Genomic DNA, 18,416 nt, shown 5'->3' with positions numbered 1-18,416 from the left:
GAGCCATGATGGTGTCACTGCACTCCAGCCTGGGTGACAGATATCCTGTTTCAAACTAATTAATTAAATAAATAAAATAAAATGATATCAGGTGGAAATAGAAATTTACATAAAGAAGTGAAAAACACTGGATGCATTAGGCAAATTAAAATATTTTTCTTATTATTTAAATCTCTTTAAAAGATATTTAAAATGCTTAAACAAAAAAATTAAAATGTAGTGTAGGATTAATAACACATGTAAAGAAAAATGTATGACAATAATAGTACAAGGGCTAGGAGGGGAGAAATGGAAGTATACCAATATCACTTGAAGGTAGGCTATGCTAGGTTAAAGATGCATACTCTAAACCCTAAATTAACCACTAAGGAAATAAAACAAACAGTTCCAGCCAACAAAAGCAATAAAACACATGAAAATACTCAATTTAAATACTTAATTTAAAAAAGCAAAAAAGAGGAAAAAGGGAACAAGGAACAGACGGGACAAACAATGTATAGCAAAATCTAACCATATCAATAATCACATCAAATGTAAACACTCCAATCAAATGATAGAAGTTGTCAGAATAGATAAGACTCAATATATGCTGTGCACAAAAACCCCACTTAAGTATTAAGACACAAATACGCCAAAACTAAAAGGGTGAACAAAGGTATACTATGCTAACACTAATCAGAAGAAAGCTGGAGTGACTACATTAATATCAGACACAGTATATTTCAGAGCAAAGAATATTACCTGTGATAAAGAAGTTCATTTAATAATGATAAAGGTGGGCCAGGCGCAGTGGTTCATGCCTATAATCCCAGCACTTTGGGAGGCTGAGGCGGGCGGATCACGAGGTCAGATGATCGAGACCATCCTGGCTAACACGGTGAAACCCTGTCTCTACTAAAATTACAAAAAAAAAAAATCAGCCAGGCGTGGTGGTAGGTGCCTGTAGTCCCAGCTACTTGGGAGGCTGAGGCAGGAGAATGGCGTGAACCCAGGAGGCAGAGCTTGCAGTGAGCCGAGATTGCACCACTGCACTCCAGCCTGGGTGACAGAGAGAGACTCCGTCTCAGGAAAAAAAAAAAAAAATTATAAAGGTGTCAATTGATCAAGTGGGTATAAAAGTCCTAAATGTTTATGCACCTAATAACAGAGCTTCAAAATACACAAAGTAAAAATGGATAGAATTTAATGAGAAACAGGAAGATCCACAATTACAGCCAGAGATTTCAATACCCTCTTCTCAATAAATTATAGAACACATAAACAGAAAAATCTGTGAGGATACAGAAAACTTCAATAACACTATTAAGTAATTTTTTCCAATTGACAGTTACAGAACGCTGTACCCAAAACAGCAGATTGCAAATTATTTTTAAGTGCACATGAAACATTTACCAAGACAAACCATATTCCAGGCCATAAACCAACTCTAAGTTTAAACTCTAAGTTTAAAAGAACTTAAATAATACAAAGTATGTTCTCTGACTGCAACAGAATTATTTTAGAAGTCAATAACAGAAATTTCGATGGTTCAATATATACAAGACCTCAAAATATTAGGAAACTAACACGCTTCTTAATAACCCATGGATCACTTTTAATAGTTTTAATGCTCCTAGGGTAGATACTCAGGAATGGGATTGCTGGGTCATATGGTAAATATATGTTTAAAATATTTTACATACATATTAGAATGGCTAAAATAAAAAAAAAAATAGTGCCAGGTGTGGCAGCTCATGCCTGTAATCCAAGCACTTTGGGAGGCCAAGGTGGGAAGACTGCTTGAGGCCAGGAGTCTGACACCAGTCTAAGCAACACAGTGAGACCCCATCTCTACAAGGAATTTTAAAAAACCACTGAGGTGGGGGTGGCGTGCACCTCAGTCCCAGGTGAGGTAGGAGGATTGCTTGAGCCAGGGAGGTCAAGGCTGTAGTGAGGTGTGATCATGCCACTGCACTACAGCCTGAGTAACAGAGTGAGACTTTGTCTCTAAAAAACAAACAAACAAACAAACAAACTGACAATACTAAGCACTGGTGAAGATGCAGAGCAACTGGACTCCCATACATTGCTGTTGAAAATGCTGAACAGTACAGCCACTCTGAGAAAGGATTTGAGAGTGTCTTATAAAGTTAAACATATATTTACCATATGACCCAGCAATCCCATTCCTGAGTATCTACCCTAGGAGTATTGAAACTAACCTATAATCCAAGCACTTTGGGAGGCCAAGGCAGGCAGATTGCTTGAGCCCCGGAGTTCAAGACCAACCTGGGCAAAATGGCGAAACCTCATCTATACAAAAAATACAAAAATTTGCTGGGTGTGGTGATGTGCACCTGTAGTCCTAGCTACTTGGGAGGCTGAGGTGGGAGGATTGCTTTAGCCAGGGAGGTTGAGGCTGCAGTGAGCCATGATCACACCACTGTACTCCAGCCTACGTGACAGAGTGAGGCCCTGTCTGAAACAAAAACAACCACCACCACCACCACCACCACCACCACCACCAATGTAAGTTCACACAAAAACCTCTACACAAATGTTTATGACAGCTCTACTTATACTGTCAAAAATGGGAAACAATCCAAATGTCCTTAAACAGGTTTATCAATGGATAAACAAACTGTGGTATATCCATATAATAGAATACTAATCAGTAATAAAAAGCAAAAAACTATTGATCCACACAACAACATGGATGAATCTCAAAGACATTATGACGAGTGAAAGAAAACAGTCTCAAAATTTATATGCAGTCCAATTCCATTTATACAGCATTCTCAAAAATGCAAACTGAGTAATGGGGAACAGATCAGCGTTTGTCAAGAGTTATAAGCAGGGAAGGGTGTTATTCAAAAAGGACAGCATGGCTGGGCATGGTGGCTCATGTCTGTAATCTCAGCACTTTGGGGGGCCAAGGCGGGTGAATCACTTGAGGTCAGGAGTTCAAGACCAGCCTGGGCAACATGGCGAAACCCCACCTCTACTAAAAATACAAAAATAAGCTGGGTGTGGTGGTGTGCGCCTGTAATTCCAGCTACTCAGGAGGCTGAGGAACAATAATCGCTTGAATCTGGGAGGCAAAGGTTGCAGTGAGCTGAGATTGTGCCATTGCACTCTAGCCTGGGTGACGAAGTGAGGCTCTGTCTCAAAAAAAAAAAAAGGACAGCATGAGGGAGTTTTTTGGAGTGATGGAACTATTTCATCAGTGGAAAGAAAAACATAAAGCTGTCTTTATCTCCAGATGATATGCTTATATAGGAAATCTGAGGAAATCTACAAAAACATTTTCTAGAACTAATAAATGAGGAGAGCAAGGTGGTAAGATACAAGTTCAATATACAAAAACGGATTGTATTTCTATGTACTGGCAATAACAAACCAAACATTGAAATAAAAATACCATTTACAACAGTATCAAAAACATGAAATACTTAGGGATAAATCTGACAAAAGATATATAAAACCTGTATCCTGGGCTAGGCAAGGTGGCTTGCACCTGTAATTCTAGCAGCTCAGCAGGCTGAGGTGGGAGGATTGCTTTGAGTCCAGGAGTTCAAGGTTGCAGTGAGCTATGATCAGGTTGCTGCACTCCAGTTTGGGCAATACAGCGAAACTCCCTCTCTAAAAAACACCCACCCATATACTGAAAACTATAAAGTATTGCTGACAGAAATTAAAGAAGACCTAAATAAATGGAGAGTGTGATACCTTATTTATGAGTTGGAAGTCTCAATTTTGTTAAAATGTCAATTCTTTTCAAATTCATGTACAAATTCAACACAATCCCTATGATAATCCTAGGTGGCTTTTTTTTTCCAGAAATTAAGAAGCTAATTTTACAACTCATAATTGGAGGACTAACACTACTTAATTTCAAGACTTATCACAAAGCTACAATATTCAAGACAGTGTGGTATTGGTATCAAAATAAACAAACAGATCAATGAAATCAAATAAGGAGTCCTAAATTAGATGCAAACATATATGGAGAACTTATTTTTGACACGAGCACAAAGACAATTCGGTGGAAAAAGGATATTCTTTTCAGCAAATAATGCTGGAGCAATTAGATATCTATATAGGAAAAAAATGAATGCCGATCCATACCTTGCACCATATGCAAAAATTAACTCAAAGTAAAATCATACACCTAAATGTAAAACTGAAAACTATAAAACTTCTAGAAGAAAACTTTGGCAATCTTCACTTAGACAAAGATTTCCTAGATATGACATTAAAGTATAACCTAAAAAGAACAAACTGGTCATTTAAACCTTTTCAAAAATAAACTTGTGTTTCTTCAAAACACACTGTTAAGAGAATAAAAGGTCATCCTCAGATGGGGAGAAAATATATGTGCAAGTCACTTATCTGATAAAGTACTTGTGTCCAGAGTATTTTTAAAACTCTCAAAACTCAGTAATAAAATAAATAACCCAGCCGGGTGCAGTGGCTCACGCCTGTAATCCCAGCACTTCGGGAGGCCAAGGCGGGCAGATCATGAGGTCAGGAGAGCGAGACCATCCTGGGTAACATGGTGAAACCCCGTCTCTACTAAAAAATACAAAAAATTAGCTGGGCGTGGCGGTGGGCACCTGTAGTCCCAGCTACTCGGGAGGCTGAGGCAGGAGAATGGTGTGAAACCAGTGAGCCGAGATCGTGCCACTGCACTCCAGCCTGGGCGACAGAGCGAGACTCCGTCTCAAAAAAAAAAAAAAAAAAAGAAATAACCCAACAATTTTTAAATATGTGCAAAAGATTTGTACAGATACTTAACCAAAGAAGATATACAGATGGCAGATAGACTCATAAAAAGATGTTCAGCATCATTAGTCATTTGTGAAATGCAAATTAAAATCATGAGATACCACTACACGTATATTAAAATGTCTAAAGTTAAAAAGATAGACCATGAAAGTGTTGTTGAAGATGTACAATAAGAATGCTCATACACACTATTGGGAAACCAAAATAGTACAACTGGTTTGGAAAACAGTTTGGCAATTTCTTAAAACGCTAATGTGGAGGCCAAAGCAACTCCCATCTTGGATGCTAATCCTCCATGTTAACTTCTGATTATCCCCAGTTCCAGAAAAACCTCTAAGATTTCCAGTTTGACTCATTCCTTGCGTAAGAGCACCACTTACTGTAAATATTGCCCTTAGGTCAAAACAACCTTGATGTTATCATTCTTGCCATAAATTCTGTCCTTAAGCAATTATCTTACACATTCCTTCTGAAGCACCTTTCTCTATAGCACAGAAACCCTGGGTCTGGTGGATAATGGCAGGGATCCACCATCTTGTCTTGCTTCCTGAGACACAGACATGGCTTCTGTTTGTTTGTTTAAATTATATTTATTTATTAAATGTTTGTTTCTGAGAAACTGGGTATGTCAGCCTCTTGCTTTGGCCTCTCAGCTTTCTCAGACTTTTGGGGGTAGGTTTGCATAGGCCTGTCCACTGCAGGACACTTAAACACATATCTACCATCATATCCAGTCATTCCACTCTTAGGAGTGGTAGAAGGGAACTGAAAACATATGTCCATACAAAGACTTGTACACGAACAGTCATTACAACTTTATTTGTAGCAGCCCCAAAGTGGAAACAACCCAATGTCCACCAATAGGCAAACAGATAAGCTCTCACACATTGTCAGTGGTAATACAAAATAGGATAGCCACTTTGGAAAACAGTTTGGCAGTTTCTTACAAAGTTAAACATACCATATGTTTCAGCAATCACATTCCTGCGTATTACAGGAAGAAAATTAAAACTTATGTTTCACATCAAAATCTGTACTTAAATATTTATAGCAGCTTTATTTATAATGGCTTCAAATTAGAGACAACACAAATGTACTTCAGTGGGTGAATGGATAATGAATTATAATACATTCACATTGTGGAACAAAACATTACAAACTACTGATGTGCACAACATAGATAATCTCAAATGCATTATGCTAAGTAAAATAAATCAGAAAAGAAAAGAAAACGCTACATACTATATGATTCAATTTATATGATATTGTGAAAAAGGCAGAATTGTAGGTATAAAAAACAGATGAGGCCAGGCGTGGTGGCTCACACCTGTAATCCCAGAACTTTGGGAGCTCGAGGTAGGTGGATCACCTGAGGTCAGGAGTTCCAGACCAGCCTGACCAGCATGGTGAAACACCATCTCTACTAAAAATATAAAAAATCAGCCATGCGTGGTGGCACATGCCTGTAATCCCAGCTCAGGAGGCTGAAGCAGGAGAATCGCTTGAACCCGGGAGACGAAGGGTGCAGTGAGCTGACATTGCGCCATTGCACTCCAGCCTGGGCAATAAGAGCAAAACTCTGTCTCAAAAACAAAAACAAAAAACAGATGATACACATCTGTGTTTAGAAGCACCCTGTGCTCACCTCTATCATCTAACATATCTCTGTGTTGTACTTGTCAGTTTACTGTGTTCCTTGTTAACCTATTACCCTACGACTAGAGTTTAGCACAGTGGTTGGTATATGGCCAGGACTCAATAAATTCTTATTGCTTGCAGAATTGCCCTGACCTGGGCCATGTACTTAGAGAAAACTTCTGGCTCTCTTCGAGGCTCTTTCCTCTACAAAAAATGAGTAACCCATGGGGCCAAGGAGATATGCTCACCCAAAGCCTAGTTTCCCTCTTCTGGAGTCTAGACCATGTTCAGGGTACCAATACCCCTGGAATTTACTGCCCAAATGACACCATGGCCTGCATGAGCCCTTCTCAGCTTTCACCTGAGGGCAGACCCAGCTGCTAATGTGAGCACTCCTCGATCTGAAAAGGTGGCAAAGGCATGGTTGCTTGCAGAGGTATGGGCAGACGTTGGATGTGGCTTGGAGTATCAGGATGGTATACAAGGCTCCTGGCAGGGAATGTAGGTGGGCACCAGAAACCAGAAAAGAAAGGGAAGTGGGAAAAGACTGGGGGCCATTTCTCCCCACACTGCCATATTCCAGCTGTGTTTCCAGGTATTCTAAGGAGTCTAGGGATTCTGAAGATGAACCTGGCCTTCTACATCATTATGAGGGTTTATTTGTCAATGTGGGAAAACAGACTATATTTTACTTAACAATTTGTTGCTTGATTTATAACTAAAATATTTAAACATACGGTATGCTGGACTCCATTTGTACTCTTACCCAGGGCCTGCAAATGTTAGGAGCTGGCCTGACCGAGGGAATAAAGATTACGAAAATGTTCACCTTATTTTATTTTATTTTTTTGAGACAGCGTCTCGCTCTGTCGCCCAGGCTGGAAAGCAGTGGCACAATCTCGGCTCACTGCCACCTCCGCCTCCTGGGTTCCAGCGATTCTCCTGCCTCAGCCTCCCGAGTAGCTGGGATTACAGGCGCCCGCCACCACGCCCGGCTACTTTTTTTGTATTTTTAGTAGAGACGGGGTTTCACCCTGTTGGCCAGGCTGGTCTCCAACTCCTGACCGCAGGTGATCCGCCCACCTCGGCTCCCAAAGTGTTGGGATTACAGGCGTAAGCCACAGCGCCGGCCGACCTTATTTTGTGGTTATAGAGGGTACATTTTATAAAATTACTGCCACGGAGTGGGTAAGGCTCCTTTTCTTCAAGCCGCACAGAACGAATGTTCAGCGGTGCAATTTCATTGCAATCTATTTTTGCTTCACTTTGCTCATAATGACTCTTTTAGGATTTCCTCAGGTAACAATCTTCTTTCAATGTTCAATAATCCAAGCAGAACATTTTCTCACTTCATCCGCCTCCCATGCTAGGTTCACACTGTGAATTGGCTTATCTCTGCCCTAACCACTTCCTTCACCAGACATAGAGCTGGTGTAGCTCAAGGGAAAGAGGCACGGCGCTGGGAAATGATTAGGCCCCACCGTCCCAAGCAAGAGCTCAGGGGAGTTCTGAAGCTGAAGAGACCATTCGGGATTTCACCCCGGGTTCCTGAGAACCTGAGATCTGCGGGGAGGCGTCAGGCATCCGGAAACGCCCGAGTCTGGGGAGACGGACCCCCTCAGACTTTCCTCTAGGAGACTCTACAGGTAAAGGGGAGTCCTGGGACTCGAGGGGAGCCCCGGCACCCGAAGGTAAGATCAGAAGTTTTGCTCACCTGGCCGGGCGGCGTTGCGTCGCCTTGGTAACCACAACTTCCGGCTTAAACCGGAAGTCCGCGAAGTTGCTCTACAGAAAGTGCGCCCGCCCCCTCTGGGGCGGAGAGACTCAGCCCCTCCCCCTCAGCGGATAACTTGGGACTGACCGTTCCCTGGGGATCCGGCGGCCCCAGAGGACCCACGCCTGAGCCCCGTGAGACTCGTGGCCTTTGGGCTAGAAGCCATGGACGCCTTCACCCGCTTCACCAACCAGACCCAGGGCCGGGACCGACTCTTCAGGTGAGTCAGGTGCCAGCGGCCTCCGCCCCTTTCTCGCCCTAACTCGGCTCCCGTGCCTATTCCCCGGCACCCGAGAAAAAGGAGGTGATAGCCTAGTAGATGGAAGCAGGAAGGACGTTGCCAGCTCCTACGGAGGGAGTTTAGTATCCGAGCCCCTCCTTACCCTAAATTCAACGTGAGTGGGCCCAACGCACCCGCGTCCCGTCCTAGCCCCGTGCACGAAAGCCCCAGTGCCCGGCACCCTAGCCGCCTCGAGACCGCCGACGACGTGACACCTGCTGACAGATCCTCCTCCCCTCCTAACTTTGCTCTCCGGGCACAGAAAGATTGGTTCTCTCCACTCAACATTCTTCCGAGGGATCTCCTTTAAAGAGAAACTTTGGGTTAGTATTTGTGGCTAGGGAAGCAAACCACTTGGTGTGACTTCAAATATCTCTTTTTTTTTTTTTTTCTTTTGAGACGGAGTCTCGCTCTGTCGCCCAGGCAGTGGCGCGGTCTCGGCCCACTGCAACCTCCGCCTCCCGGGTTCAAGCGATTCTCCTGCCTCAGCCTCCCGAGTAGCTGGGATTACAGGCGTGCACTACCACGCCCGGCTACTTTTTGTATTTTTAGTAGAGACGGGGTTTTGCCATGTTGGCCAGGCTGGTCTCGAACTCCTGACCTCAGGTGATCTGTCCACCTCGGCTTCCCAAAGTGCTGGGATTACAGGCGCGAGCCACCGCGCCCGGTCTCAAATACCTCTTGAAATGTTTGAGGAGAGACAGAAGTTCTCTTCCATTATTGCCCAAGCTGTATCATTGAGCTACTGCATGTGGAATAGTTTTGTAAATTGTAAAACAAAATATAGCGGGGATGAGACCACACCAACTGGATTGGGGGGAAATACAGTGGGGAGAAGCTCAGAAAGAACTAACTGCACCTCTAAGGTTCATGCTGTGCTACTGAAAATATTAAACAGAGATTGTGTCTCTTTTTCTTTTGGTTCCATAAGAAACGAAAAGAACTGAGAGATTGTATCTTTAATACGAATACAGTACTAGTTCATGATGTTTTAGAGATTTGGTTGATTCTTGCTTAATTAAAAAATAGTTACAGTTGCAGTTTTATTTAACAGCTCTGCATTCTCTTCTGGGTGTGCAAGTGCTGATACAAACAGATCAATTAGAATGGCCCCAATAATGAGGCTTTTGGAAGCCATCTTTATGCCAGCTATTGTTCCCAGTGTTTTGCAACTATGAACTTATATAATCCTCATCACAACCCTATGAGGTAGATACTCTAAATATTTTCCCCACTTCAGATGGAGAAACTGAAGCAGAAAGAGGTTAATAGGTACTACATGGCAGAACTGAGAGATTCACATCCACGCAAATGACTCCAGTGCCCACTTAACTACCAAGCTATACTGGCTTTCTCATTAGTTTGATAGGTTTTTTAAATGGTTGCTTTATATACAAGCTTCATTAAATAGAAATTTCATTAAATAGAAACCTGTAATTCCAGTGTACCTAGAATGTACCCTGCAGGGTTTATCAAGGAAGTTGGTTAAAAAAATAATCATTTAGGCCGGGTGCAGTGGCTTACACCTGTAATCCCAGCACTTTGGGAGGCTGAGGTGGGCGAATCACAAAGTCAGGAGATCGAGACCATCCTGGCTAACATGGTGAAACCCCGTCTCTACTAAAAATACAAAAATTAGCTGGGCGTTGTGGTGGGCGCCTGTAGTCCCAGCTACTCAGGAGGCTGAGGCAGGAGAATGGCATGAGCCCAGGAGGCAAAGCTTGCAGTGAGCCAAGATCACGCCACTGCACTCCAGCCTGGGCGACAGAGCAAGACTCCGTCTAAAAAAAAATAAAAACATAAAAAATAATCATCATCATCATTTAGGCCGGGTGCAGTGACTCACACCTGTAATCCCAGCACTTTGGGAGGCCGAGGTGGGCAGATCATGAGGTCAGGAGTTCGGGACCAGCCTGACCAACATGGTGAAACCCCATCTCTACTAAATATGCAAAAATTAGCTGGGCGTGATGGCACATGCCTGTAATCCCAGCTACTCAGGAGGCTGAGGCAGGAGAATCGCTTGAATCCGGGAGGTGGAGTTTGCAGAGAGCCAAGAACGCACCACTACCCTCCAGCCTGGGCAACAGAGCAAGACTCTGTCTCGAAAAATAATAATACTTTAAGATATGTTTATTCTAAAAGATCTGAGATCTCTAGCATTCATTTCCCAGCCTCCTTGATGATCTGTATAACCTTTATGACCACACTGGCATTCATAAAATAATACCTTGCTTTCTGTGCCAATAATGCTCATGCAAACATGGTGAACATTCCTAAAACCCGTCGGACTGTAAGAAGTGTGGCAAGCACCAACCCCACAAAGTGACATAGTACAAGAAGGGCAAGGATTCTCTGTATGCCCAGGGAAAGCAGCATTATGACAGGAAGCAGAGTGGCTGTGGTGGGCAGACTAAGCCGATTTTCCAGAAAAAGTCTAAAACTACCAAGAAGTTTGTGCTAAAGCTTGAGTGTGTTGAGCCCAGTGAAGATCTAAGAGAATCCTGGCTATTAAAAGATGCCAGCATTTTGAACTGGGAGGAGATAAGAAGAGAAAGGGCCAAGTGATCCAGTTCTAAGTGTCATCTTTTATTATGAAGACAATAAAATCGAGTTTATGTTCACTTCAACAATAAATAAATAAAAGTAATGTCTTACTGTTGGCCTGATCCTTATTGTTAGACCAAAGCTCAGAAAGGCAGAGTCATTGACATGACCAGCCCTGTAACCAGGAAGCACACTTAAAAAAGAGAAAGCGATTGTTTATGATTCCAGTCTTCTCTTTTTATTTCATTCCTAGTAACAAGTTCACTATTTTAGAAAATGGAAAATGTACCGCATTTTTATTGAGAATAATATTTATAGCATAAAGGGATTCAAATGCACTTACAAGACAGTAGGAACCAGGCACCTACTTTATTAGTAGATTGCCAAATGGATTTGGATGTGTGACTATGTGATGTAAAATTTCTCCTACATTTATATTAGTAAGTCATTGTTATTTGTAAGCATGACAATAATCACTTTATTAAATATATAGTATTATTAAGCAGGATTCTGCCTGTATTTTATGTAAAATACGAATAAGTTTTGAAAGACAACTATGAAAACATATTTATACTAATTTATGTACTGGTGTGTATTTGGTCCTTTCGTTTATAAAAAATTAAACAATCTTTAAACTGTGGACTTTTCATTTGGTTCTGGTTTGAGTTTATGTCCTGTCACATAGATGGTAGGTTAAGTACATGGTAGAAAAGTTCATTTTAGAAATCTGAAAATCAGGCCAGGCACATTAGCTTATGCCTGCAATCCCAGCACTTTGGGAGGTTGAGTAGGGCAGATCACGAGGTCAGGAGATCGAGACCATCCTGGCCAACATGGTGAAACCCCATCTCTACTAAAAATACAAAAATTAGCTGGGCGTGGTGGCGCACACCTGTAATCCCAGCTACTCGGGAGGCTGAGACAGGAGAATCGCTTGAACCAGGGAGGCAGAGGTTGCAGTGGAGCCAAGATCACACTACAGCACTCCAGCCTGGGGAAAGAGTGAGACTCGGTCAAAAAAAAAAAAAAAAAAAAAAAGAAAGAAAGAAATCTACACCGGGGAAGAGAAGGAATATGGATCTTTGTAGACTTAACATGAGGGAGATTTTGTACAGTTTCTCACTTTGACTATATCCATTTCTCTGTGCCAGCAAAAGGCCTTTTGGAGGCACATTGGCTGCATTATTGCAGAATTTGTTTTCATTACCTTTGTGTTAAATTTCCATGATATGTTCTACCCTTTGGCTCTCCTGTAGAATGACTGTTGCAGAATTTTGCTTTTGTAAGAGTTGCTACATGAGAAATGGTCTTGGAAATGTTGTCTGGAGGCATGTGTTTCTCTTTCCCTTACTTCATGAATTAAGTTTTATTTGGTTTGTAAATCATTCTTTTCAATTTTTTTTTTCCATTTCAGAGCCACTCAGTACACATGCATGTTGCTTAGATATTTGTTAGAGCCCAAAGCTGGCAAAGAGAAGGTGGTAATGAAGCTCAAGAAACTGGAGTCCAGTGTGAGCACTGGTCGTAAATGTAAGTACCCTGTTTCTTGAGGGACAGTGGTTCCTGGTTTAGAATCCTCAGCCTCAGACCCTGTAATTCACGGAGTAATTTCTAGGTCATTAATTTCTAGTCAATCAAGTTTATTGGTGAAATTGACCAGTAAGGCTGTCCTCATGGCACAACAGGTTCGAATGTGTTGCTGCAGACCATTCATAAACACCCTTTTATGTTCACATCTGGTGCTACACCTTATCTTTCTGCTGAATCATAACCAGTGAGACAGACAATGTGTTAGTTCACCTTTAGTTCTTAGAATCATAGTATGTTTTAGCAGTCTCTGACATGAGCTTCTGCTCTTGTGAGCCCATTTGTTCTAAACAAGAGTGAAATAGTTATATCCTAGACCACCTGCCTTTTTCCTTTATTGAGGAGTGCTAGAGGATATATAGGTGGATACATTTTTGTAGACCATGTTTGAGGTAGGTTTCATGCCAAAGGTAAAAAGTGAAATCAATATTTTGTGTTTATTAAATTCACTTTAATAATATGTCATACTGGGAAATCCAGTACTTTTCATAGCAATTGCCTTTCTGACTCTTTGTTGTTTGATGAAAACCAGATGTTGCTATAGTAGGTTAGCAGAGGCATTAGAATGGAATGTAGAACATCACATATTGATCAGTTGCTTTTGAGCACCTATGTTATATAGGTACATTCCTGAGCCTTATGGGAGAAGTAAGGTGCTTTAAATAATGATATATAAGATTTAGTGCCAAACTTGTTGGCTGAGGTAGAGGAAAAGAAAGGTGCTTTAGAGGAGGTGGAACTTGAGGTGAGGCTAGAGAGAAGGAAGAAGAGAGTTTCGAAGGGCAGTTTTCTCTAGTAAAGGCTCAGAACTGTTCTGAGTAAACCATTGTATGGGAGGATCATTGTCAAACTACAAAACTAGTTTGACAGATTTAAATTGTCAAGCAGAGGGATGGGAAGGGTGGGGCGAGCTTTTCTGGATGGCACTGAAGGCCAAGATTAGAAATTCTATTTAGATTATTTAGAATGTTGGAGCTGAAAGGTCCTTTAGAGGTCACTAGTCTGTAAGTCCAGAAGGGGCTTATCCAGGGTCATTCAGCCAGTTAGTGCAAGAGCCAGAACTGGAACCCAGAATCTATATACTAAAATAGTCATTACATATACTATTTTACTATTTTATGTTATTTTTGATAACATAATACCAAACATTCTTTTTTTTTTTTTTTTTTTGAGATGGAGTCTCACTCTGTTGCCCAGGCTGGAGTGCAGTAGCATGATCTTGGCTCACTGCAACCTCCACTTCCCGGGTTCAAGCAATTCTCCCACTTCAGTCTCCCTAGTAGCTGGGACTACAGGCATGTGCCAATATGCCTGGCTAATTTTTGTTTTTATTTTTTATTTTTTTTAGTAGAGACGGGGTTTCACCACGTTGGCCAGGCTGGTCTCAAACTCCTAACCTCAGGTGATCCGTGCACCTTGGCCTCCCAAAGTGCTGGGATTACAGGTGTAAGCCACTGCGCCCAGCCCCTTCTGAGATTATAAGTTTTCTGAAAGTAGCTACTTCTGAGCGCCTCCTGAGTCTAAGGTATGGTCCTTCAAGGAAAAGTACTTCTTTTGTATCCTCCGTGACATTTAGTACTATAACTCTTTCTCAGAAGGTGTTCAGTAAGTACCTATTGATTGATGCATCCCTGATGAATTGAATTACATGCTCACATAAGGACATGCCATTGCAATGGTTGATTTCATTCAACTAGGAGCTCTGTGACAATATTATTAATTGTTCTATCCATTAAATTCTACCATCTCTACTTTATTTTCTTGGCAATAGGTAGCCAAAAGGGGTTTGGACCAGAGAAATGGCAAAATGATAATAGTGTTTTTTAAAAAGACAGTCTTTTGTCTGGAAAATAAATAAAATGCAAGGCATCAGACTCTCCAAGAGAGTATTGCATCTGGAGTTTATGTTATCATGGTACCTTCCTTCTAAAGAAGTGTAGCTGGTAAATAATCAAATGTAACAGTCCACACTCATGATTGACCTTGCCTGGAGTATGCTGTCAGTCAACATTAAGGTGTTCATTACAATAGAGGAGGTAAATTTAAAGAGTCACTGTATTTTTTGCCTTCCAAGATCACTTTAGGTGTCCTTAATGTACTGTAAAATCTTTCTCTTTTTCTGAACAAAGGCTGAGCCTTTAATGACCATCAGTTGTTAAAAAGACCAGTGCTAAGCTGGGCACACTGGCTCATGCCTATAATCCCAGCTACCCGGGAGGCTGAGGTGGGAGGATTGCTTGAGCCCAGGAGGTTGAGGCTGCTGTGAGCTGTGATGGTGCCACTGCACTCCAGCTGGTGTGACAGAGCAAGACCCTGTCTCAACAAAAAACAACAAAAAGCTGGCTCCTCACCCTGATACAGGGATTCTATCTTCCCGTTGTGTACTAATGAAATAACTGTTCACTATTGTGGGTTCTACTTGCAGGGTTCAGACTAGGCAATGTGGTACATGCTATACAGGCAACTGAGCAGAGCATTCATGCCACTGACCTGGTACCTCGCTTATGCTTAACATTAGCCAACCTGAACCGTGTGATTTATTTCATCTGTGACACCATCCTCTGGGTGAGGAGCGTAGGTCTCACCTCTGGCATCAACAAAGAGAAATGGCGAACGAGGGCTGCTCACCACTACTACTATTCTCTTCTGCTGAGCCTGGTCAGGGATCTGTATGAAATCTCCCTGCAGATGAAACGAGTTACATGTGACAGGGCAAAGAAAGAAAAATCGGCATCCCAGGATCCTCTTTGGTTCAGCGTGGCTGAGGAGGAAACAGAATGGCTCCAATCCTTTCTACTTATCTTATTCCGATCTCTGAAGCAGCATCCTCCCTTGCTCCTGGACACAGTGAAGAACCTTTGTGATATCCTGAACCCTTTGGACCAGCTGGGGATCTATAAATCCAATCCTGGCATCATTGGACTTGGAGGTCTTGTGTCCTCTATAGCAGGCATGATCACTGTGGCATATCCTCAGATGAAGCTGAAGACCCGTTAGGGTGTTTTTAGGCTTGGAACTAGTACCTACTTTAAAAGATGGCCTCTTAGTGGGATAGACATTTGTATAAGTCACAGGCCGTGTCATACTGTGCTTAAGTTCTTGTTCATGTGAGCATTTAACAACCTATGACGTGGGCAGAGATGAGGCCAAGAACGGAGAAGGGAGGAGCATGAAGAGTTGTATGTTTTTGGAGTGCTGGAGTGACTTGTGAATTTCTGAATGTTTTCCCTTCATCTAACATTGATTGAACATCTCTTATGTGCATAGTGGGAGCTTAGTATTTGCTAAATGAATAAAAATTGAAAGGAAAAAATTTAAAAAGACCCAATCACACTGATCATTGAACACTAGTATACAATAACTTTAGGGTTATGTGGATCATTGGTTTCACATGATTACAGTAGGTCTGGTGCATGGCACTCTCAGATCTAGTAGAGGCTCTGATGTCAGTAGCAGGATGGAGGAGAGCTGGGCTTACAGCCTCTCAACTTGTTGGCCCTTATACCATCACTGCACTCATATCCTTGCTCTGTGCAGAAGTAGAATCAGAAAAGCATCAGGCACCTTCATGGTATAAATTGTGTCTATGGGTGCAGTGAATAAGCAAAAATCAGAAGCAGACCGGAGGGACTTATAAAAATAGGTACAGGGTCACAATGGGTGCCTATATGTAGCCTGTGACAGATAAGAAGCTGACAGTGAGACAAACAAAAAACTGAGGCTAGAGCCTCATTCCTCTGACTCCTAATCAAGTGTTCTCTCCATGCTCTCCCACTGTCTTCAGAATTGAGTAGAAATGTGATCCCCTCCTGAATCCTGTTTTTTGCCTCTTACTCTCCCATAATTTGGAAACTTCCTTGTCCAGTGGTTTATATTCTTTTCTAGAAAAACTAAAACGGGGTGGAGTGTGGTGGCTCACACCTATAATCCCAGCACTTTGGGAGACTGAAGCGGAAGGATTGCTTGAGGCCAGGAGTTCAAGACCAGCCTGGGCAATGTAGTGAGACCCCATCTCTACAACAAAGTGTTAAAAAATTAGCCAGGCATGGTGGCGTATGCCTGTAGTCCCAGATACTCTGGAGGCTGAAGCAGGAGGATCACTTGAGCCCAGGAGTTCAAGGCTGCAGTGAGCTTCCACCGCACTCCAGCCCGGGTGATAGAGCAAGACCCTGTGTCTTAAAAAAAAATTAAAACCATATTTAGACTTATCAGTTAGATTGTTTTATTTAAATCCTTCTAACAATTTAGGCAATTCTACATTAATTTTCATCAAAATTTATCCAGTCAAAAAAATTTCATGAATACTCCAGATGTAAGAGAGTCACAATTTTCTACGATAAATCAGACGTCTTATTTGTAGGGTGATTGAGGGAGGTGGAAAGCACAGGAGGAAGCCAGTGAAGAGGACGATGGAATGCTGAATCAATGACATTGACTTGTGTTCCTATCTGCCATCTTGGGTGTGGGTCTTTATATGTGGTTACAGATCCTTTAGTTTGAGGGAGGTGAGGTAGAGAAATAGGATGCCAGCAGGTAGGAGGCCGATGTCAGTCCTCCCAGCAAAGCTGTGTCATTTATCTGAATGGAAATGAGAAAATAAATATGTATTCAATAAGTCACATTTCCCAGAAATGTGATTGAGATTCTCAAAAAATAGACTCAGATTCTTGGCTGTCTGTTTAACCAATCACGATATGGGATTTGAGAAATAAAGTTTAGGGAATTTTAAGAGACATGAAAGCTACTAGGTCAGGGCAAATAAAAAGCTTAAATAACTATTTTTATTGTCCAGATCCTGTACTGTAATAGATTAACTATGTTCAATAAATTTCTAGACAAAATTGACTTGTGTCTGTGAGTGTGTTCTGGGAAGAGAGAAGAGTTAAACATAAGGCAATCCAGCAGATAATCCTCAATCAGCCTACACAGTTGGTACAGCGAGCTCTGGGCTAGAAGATCCAGGCTGAGGAGGAGGATGGAGAAAGATTGAGATGTAGAGCCTCTGGGTTGAGAGGGACCTCTGAAATGAACTCATCTAGACTGCTGCCATGGAGAGGGTGCTCTACAGTAGCCCTGTCAATCGCTGGCTGGCTTCTGCCTAGGTAAGTCTGCCTTGAATTCATGGTGGTATGTTATGTTACAGTGGTATCCATCTTGGTACTTTTGTCCTCTGCAATGGTGAGTGGTGGGGAGTTTGGGAAATACTACCTCTTCTAAGAGGTTTGTGTAAACCTTAATGGTGTCCTGGTACCTCCCTGTGAATCCTTCTTTGTAACTAATGTTTTCCACCCCAGAGCCTCCACATTCATGAGGGATGCCAAAAATCGAAGAAGTTCTTCGTAGATGTACAGCCCAGCACATTCACAACTGAGCATTGTTGCCTGACAATTCATTTATTCAACAATGAATGTTTGAGTGCCATGCATGGTTTTGGGTATCCACTTGTGAGCAAGATGACCTAGGTCCCTGCTCTCACTTGGTGGAGGGGTAGGGAAAGCAGGCAGGTATGGAGAAGGAAAGAAGATAGAACTCTATGCCCTGCAAGCTACTGCTAGAAAACTAACACTTCTGTCTTCCCTCGGGACTCTCCTAGGCCCTTTCACCACTTCTCACCTCTCACCCACATTCTGCACTCCCAGCTAAAGCAGCCAAAGGACTATTTGATTTGGCAGAGCTTTCAGGCACAAAGCCCTATGTTCCCTCTGGCCCAAAGCCACTACTCTGAAGGCTGAAAACTGCCCTTTGGCTCAGGTTGCTGTCCAGTCACAGACTCACAGATAATTTGTGCTGAACCTTGAGGTGAGGGCAGAGGCCACTTTAAAT

General features: G+C 42.2%; 2 protein-coding genes and 1 pseudogene across 13 annotated transcripts in view; 2 read left to right on the top strand and 1 right to left on the bottom strand.

Moving 5' to 3' along the window:
* Positions 1-8,187, bottom strand: part of WDR93 (WD repeat domain 93) — a 52,904-nt gene extending 44,717 nt beyond the window's left edge. For all 10 annotated transcript variants that reach the window (XR_008671808.2, XM_031002213.3, XM_055363084.2 and 7 more), the window contains exon 1: positions 8,120-8,187. The gene's annotated coding sequence lies outside the window, so the exon portion shown is untranslated. The remainder of the gene's footprint in view (positions 1-8,119) is intronic.
* Positions 8,188-8,217: 30 nt separating this feature from the next.
* Positions 8,218-17,434, top strand: PEX11A (peroxisomal biogenesis factor 11 alpha). Of its 3 annotated transcripts, none has more exons than XM_004056743.5 (3): positions 8,218-8,399; positions 12,421-12,536; positions 15,019-17,434. In XM_004056743.5, the coding sequence occupies exons 1-3, from the start codon at positions 8,344-8,346 to the stop codon at positions 15,588-15,590; spliced, it is 744 nt and encodes a 247-aa protein (XP_004056791.1). In that variant the 5' UTR covers positions 8,218-8,343; the 3' UTR covers positions 15,591-17,434. The 3 variants fall into 3 exon arrangements, with proteins under 3 accessions (XP_004056791.1, XP_063554908.1, XP_055219066.1); XM_063698838.1 differs by having other exon boundaries at positions 8,286-8,782; positions 15,282-17,434; XM_055363091.2 differs by lacking the exon at positions 8,218-8,399 and adding an exon at positions 8,472-8,782.
* On the top strand, positions 9,043-12,056 carry LOC129526978 (large ribosomal subunit protein eL42-like; annotated as a pseudogene).
* Positions 17,435-18,416: the final 982 nt, after the last annotated feature.

Source organism: Gorilla gorilla, chromosome 16 (genome assembly GCF_029281585.2).
Source record: "Gorilla gorilla gorilla isolate KB3781 chromosome 16, NHGRI_mGorGor1-v2.1_pri, whole genome shotgun sequence".
Classification (NCBI taxonomy): domain Eukaryota; kingdom Metazoa; phylum Chordata; class Mammalia; order Primates; family Hominidae; genus Gorilla; species Gorilla gorilla.
Note: the sequence above shows the minus strand (reverse complement) of the source record. Positions and strands in the feature narration are given on the sequence as shown.